Here is a 5,506-nt window from a genome sequence, read left to right as displayed (position 1 = left end):
CGCCATATTGGATTTTTAGCCCACCAAATAGTACGTTTTATTCTGATTTTAGTGATGTACTTATGATTTGCTTCATAAATAACAAAATAATTCAATAAAAACTAATTTTACCTTAGTTAGCTTTGAGTTAATGAGACGTTTTATAAAGATTACTTGGTAGTACTTGTCACACGCAACTGGCCTGAACAGTCACAAAGGTGTACACGTGACTTAAACCGGTTTATTCACTCGAAGAGCTTAGGCACTCGCTACGCTCGTGGAATTAGTTGTTCTTTTCGTGAATAACACTTGCTGTATAAATAACTATTAAGCCGGATTTATAAACTTGAAGTTGGATTTGGATTTCGCGTTGGCTCTGGCGCTGGCGCTGTAGCCGTAGCAGAAATTTTTAGACCAATTTATATTCATGAAGTTGGATTTCACAGTTCACTTTGTTGTGTTTATTTTTTTACTTTTTAAGGTTATGTGTGTTTGTTGTTTAAATAAATAATTTGTATTTCAAAAAGTTTATTATGGATAACCAAGTAGTTATTACATACAGTCTGTTAGGAATGTTAGGATTGACTCTGTGTAGTTATATGCTAACTTTACAAGACAAAAAGAAAAGGCACCGGCGTTTCAAAGTAAGGCCAATTAACAAAGCTCGCAAACAGTCTGGTGGATACCAGTACTACAAAAAAATGAGAACTTGGGATGAAGAACAATACTTTAAGTACACCAGAATGAACAAAAGTAGTTTTAATAAGCTACTGTCCTTTACTAAGCCTCATATTACAAAGCAATATCGTTCAGATGGAATTTCAGCTGAAGAACGATTGATTATCACATTGCAGTAATTGTTTGCAGCATATTCTTTGATTCGTGTTTAATAAAATCGCACATAAAATAATTTTAGGTATTTATCACAAGGAAGTAGCATGCAAATGTTAGCCTGGCAATTTCATGTTGGGCATACAACAGTGCACAAAATTATTAAAGAAACCTGCCAGACAATATGGACCGTGCTTAGTCCTCTGTATTTAAAAACTCCAAGTAGTTATGAAGAATGGGAGAAAATAAGCAGGGGATTCTGGGAAAACTGGAATTTTCCACACTGCTTGGGGGCATTGGATGGAAAACATGTTAATATTCAGGCTCCACCAAAAAGTGGATCATTGTTTTTCAATTATAAGAAGACATTTAGCATTGTTTTATTGGCAGCCTGTGATAGTACCTATAAGTTTACTTTTGTGGACATTGGAGCATATGGCTCACAAAGTGACGGTGGAATTTTTCAAAATAGCATTTTTGGAAAAGCTATGGAAAGAAATGAAATGGACATTCCACCCCCATCAGAGCTACCTAATAGCCATACAGTCACGCCTTACTTTTTTGTAGCTGATGAAGCATTTCCCCTTAAAACGTACATAATGCGACCATATCCTGGCAAAAATTTATCCCATGTGCAAAGAATATTTAATTATAGGCTTTCCAGGGCTAGGCAATTAATTGAGAACACATTTGGTATTCTTGCAGCACGATGGAGAATCTTAAGAACTACCATTAATGCTGATGTAGCCAATGTTGACAATATGGTTAAGGCAGTTGTAATTCTCCATAATTTTTGCCAAACTGAATTGCGCAGCAAGTATTGTCCCTCAGATTATACTGACACTGTTGGTGAAGCAAATGGAATATGGAGAACTGAAGGACCAGCAATGCAATCTGTGGGTAGAATGGCTGCAAATGTTGCAAAAAGAGAAATTTATGGTATAAGGGATAATTTGGCTAGATATTTTGTAACAGAAGCACCAATACCATGGCAGGATCGTTTAATAAATAAAGGACTTTTGTTAGTTTAGTTCATCTTAGTATTTAACATTATTTCTTTCAGTGTAGTAGTGTCTTTGTAATATTCGTTTAATTTCAGAAATGCAGTTATTACTTTGCAGATGTTTTTTTTTTTAAATTACTATTATTAAAAATAGGTGCATGCCTTAATTAATTTATTTTTTTTTATCTTCCAACTCAACTGAAGTAATGGTCATTTGAAGGACATTGGTTAAGGCAGTATAAATTTTATTATGACTTGGCTAATACAAGGTGACAAAATTGTGTTTAAGCTACTCTGTGTTCTTAAATACTCTGAGGTCACTGACCATAAAACTTAATACTCTAATATGAAAACGAATAATTAGTTATTTAAATGTTTATATTTAATATTAGGTTTTATGATTCTAAAACATGAAATATTTCCAAGCGTTTTGTGGTTGCAACTTCTGGATTCATTTCATCCAGTCGCATATATATGTAGTCTGCAAATGCTCTATTTGAATTTGAGACTCGAGTAGCAGTCACACTCTGTAAATTTGAGGAAATGTTTTTAACAAGATCTAAAATGCCCTCTGGCTCATTGGAAGAATTTGGAGTCATCCTTCTCTGCTTCTTTGACACACCTAGTCCTATTACAGTCAGATTATAATTTTAACTTCATTATCACTATGTTATTATCAGACTAACCTTTATTAAGAGTGGGTGTGGGGCTGATTAGTGATTTTTCAATTGGTGGGGAGGGCGTGCCTCTAGAGTCATCATCTACCGAGTGGCGAGTTGACACTGGTGAAAAGATGGTCTCTTCCGCTGACCAGACTGAGTGAGAACTAGAGGGTATACTTGGCTGTTTTTCAACTGAAAGAGCTTTAAGTGGTGGTTTCGTGGTTGTATATGTTCTAAAAACGATAGCAAAAATTTAGTGTTAATAATATACATTATTGATAAAATTATCAGTAACTACTTTCTAGGTTTGGAGAATTTTGAGTAAAAGGACATAGCATTGAAATGCACCCAAGACTCATGTGCTTCAGATCCCGACCTCATCTTGTTTCTCTCCTTAGTGAACCTGTCTCTCAAGGATTTCCAAGTCCTTTGACACTCTGCAACTAAAAAATGAAAGGATTATTTCCCTATTTGTATCAAACTGCTCTATTAAAAATAATATTACCAGAATGATTTACTATAAGAGCAATCTCCTCCCATGCTAAATTCTTTTTTTTTGCATTTTTATATTCAGGGTGCCCCATATTATATATAAATTCGTATCTTTGGATTGTCTCCAAAAGGAGACCTACATCTATGTTAGTTTCGGTTTCTTCCAACAAAACAGGAAACTGAGCTGAAAACAAAGCGTTTTTATCAGTGTAAACTAGTAAAAAGACATAAACAAGTACCTTGGGATTCTGAATCACTCATCATCGTCTCACCTCTGCTTTCAACCAAAACCAAAACTCACAAACCGGTAAATATGTAAATAAACAATCAATCACCTAACGACCTAACCCCAAATTTTGCCGAAAAACATAATCACGTGTTGTCAGAAACAAATTCCTATTGGTCGATGCAGGCTGCTACGGTTTTGCTACGAGCGCCAACCTCAGAAAGATAAAGTTGGTTTATGTTCGGCGGCAGCCCAGCGGCGGTTCAGCGCCAACTTCAGGTCCGACGGCGACTATAAATTGGCCTATGCAGTTTTATAGGATTTATCTTTGAGCGCCAGAGCCAACGCCAAATCCAAATCGAACTTCAAGTTTATAAATCCGGCTTTAAATCACTCTGAATGACATTCGCCTATTTACAGATGTAAACAAACAAACATCAATGTCACATCTACGGGGCGCGGTGCAAGTTTAATAGAACTGTAATTTTAGTTTTTTTTAATATAAGAAGTCGAAATTTAATAAAATATTGTATAAAACACGTGACAAACCGGTTTATTCACTCGAATAAATATGAATGAATAAAAAATGGTTTAAGTCACTTGCTGTATAAACTATAAACTTATGTGCAGGTTTCTTTTCTAAATACATTTTTAACCATGATTTACTTGCTCTAATGACCGTCCGAATTATCGTGTTTGACAAGTACTGTCAAATAATGACATTTTATAAAACGGCCCATTAACTCAAAGCCAATAACTAAAGAAAAATTGTTTTTATTTAATTATTTTGTTATTTATCAAGCAAATCATAAGTTATTATACATCACTAAAATCAGAATAAAACGTACTATTTGGTGGGCTAAAAATCCAATATGGAGCCCATACGAAAAAAGAAAGTTGATGATGATTGACAAAAAACGAAACGACGTGTGGCAAATTTGAATCCATCATCGAATAGCTGGGAAAAAGTGGCAATAAAAAGATGCTTTTAGTTTTGGGATATCTCTTCAAATAAGGTTAGAAATAAATAAAAACAAAAAGTCTAATTTTCAGTTTTTTTCGGATATCTTATCTCTATCAGAAGTGCTCGGAAAATCGAAATTTTTAAAACAGCATTTGGTGGAGCTTTAAATTGCACAACTTTGCCCCAATTTAAACTTTCTCGTATCTCTTATGGTTTCTGAGATCCCAGTGGTGAGGGTCGAATTTGAATTACCCTGTATATAGACAGGAATTAACGTTAAGGTTGATTTGATTATTTTGATCAGAGTAAACTATTTGGGTAGCTACAAAAAGTATCTTGTAAAACTGTGACAGTCCAAATTTTCTTTGTTTTCTAATGTAACACCCTACTCATTGATTGAATGATCAGGAAGACTTGTTACATCTAGCGTGCACCATTTTGTGATCTTTGTTTTTTATGAGCTATGATAATATCAGTTTTAATTTAAGCTGGGCAATATTTTTAAAAACAAAAATTAGAAATGTTTTTTTTTTTGTTTTGACTATGCAGGGTGGAGCATAAATTTGTGGCAGATAAAATATGGGTATTTTTAAATAGAACCAGATTTTTTAATACATTTAAAATTCTACACTTAATTCTTAAACTTTTACACTATACAGGGTGTCCCATAACTATATGACAATCTCTCCGGAGCATACAGGGGAGGTCAAAATAATACGATTTATTCATATAAACATTTTTCCTAAAGTCACTCCTAAGGGAGATATCGAGCCCCAAAGAACTGCCTTCCAATTAACGTTTTTGGCCGTAACTTTTGAACCACTTTGTATATTGTAATGATTTTTGGGTTTAATGTTTTATCGAAAGAGACCTTCTATTTGACATCAAAACCAGGTATCTCGTATTAGCAGAAAGACAGGAACTAACTGGTACTAAAGACACAATTTGCTTAAACTTTGACAGCTGTCATTATTTTGAGCTGCAAACGCCATTAATAGATACTTTTAACATTTTTATCGAAAAATCGTTCTTCTTATTTCGATAAAATGAACGGTTTTCGAGATAAATCCATTTTTATCCAAAATATATTAATCTTGCAAGGTACGGAGTTTGCGAACTGTACTCCCGAGATTTCTGTTGCCGACTGACTCGTCGACTTCAATTCTTCGGGTTGGTACGCGCGAAAGCCGAAACTGCGAACAATTTCGGGCAGTGGCGGCTCGTAGTTTTTAAAGTTAATCACGACAAGGTCACTTTTATGAACATACCGCCCCCTTTGAAAGGCTAAAGCCTTTCAACACTAAGTTGCATTACTTCCTTACACTGCACCATCAGGATCAACAGGTAGA

At 34.6% G+C, this 5,506-nt stretch overlaps 1 protein-coding gene across 1 annotated transcript; it reads right to left on the bottom strand.

Moving 5' to 3' along the window:
• Nucleotides 1-2,173: 2,173 nt before the first annotated feature.
• LOC145734863 (uncharacterized) lies at nt 2,174-3,585 on the bottom strand. Its single transcript, XM_081988482.1, has 5 exons — nt 3,207-3,585; nt 2,981-3,151; nt 2,774-2,918; nt 2,500-2,708; nt 2,174-2,441 (listed from the first exon to the last, which is right to left on the bottom strand). Exons 1-5 carry the CDS (start codon nt 3,229-3,231, stop codon nt 2,209-2,211), a joined length of 783 nt encoding a protein of 260 aa, XP_081844608.1. The 5' UTR covers nt 3,232-3,585; the 3' UTR covers nt 2,174-2,208.
• Nucleotides 3,586-5,506: the final 1,921 nt, after the last annotated feature.

The sequence above is a fragment of the Ips typographus genome, linkage group LG10 (genome assembly GCF_016097725.1).
Source record: "Ips typographus isolate SLU linkage group LG10, UJ_Ityp_2.0, whole genome shotgun sequence".
Taxonomy (NCBI): domain Eukaryota; kingdom Metazoa; phylum Arthropoda; class Insecta; order Coleoptera; family Curculionidae; genus Ips; species Ips typographus.
The sequence above is the reverse complement of the archived record's forward strand: the minus strand, read 5'-3'. Positions and strand labels throughout refer to the sequence as shown.

Bases quoted from the DNA above. Each gene is read 5' to 3' on its own strand.
- LOC145734863 (XM_081988482.1), bottom strand. From the start codon at position 3,231: ATGATGAGTGATTCAGAATCCCAAG. The intron at 3,152-3,206 runs GTACTTGTTTAT...CTTTGTTTTCAG, and splicing joins GAGTGATTCAGAATCCCAAG to CTCAGTTTCCTGTTTTGTTG. The intron at 2,709-2,773 runs GTAGTTACTGAT...TATCGTTTTTAG, and splicing joins AAATTCTCCAAACCTAGAAA to AACATATACAACCACGAAAC.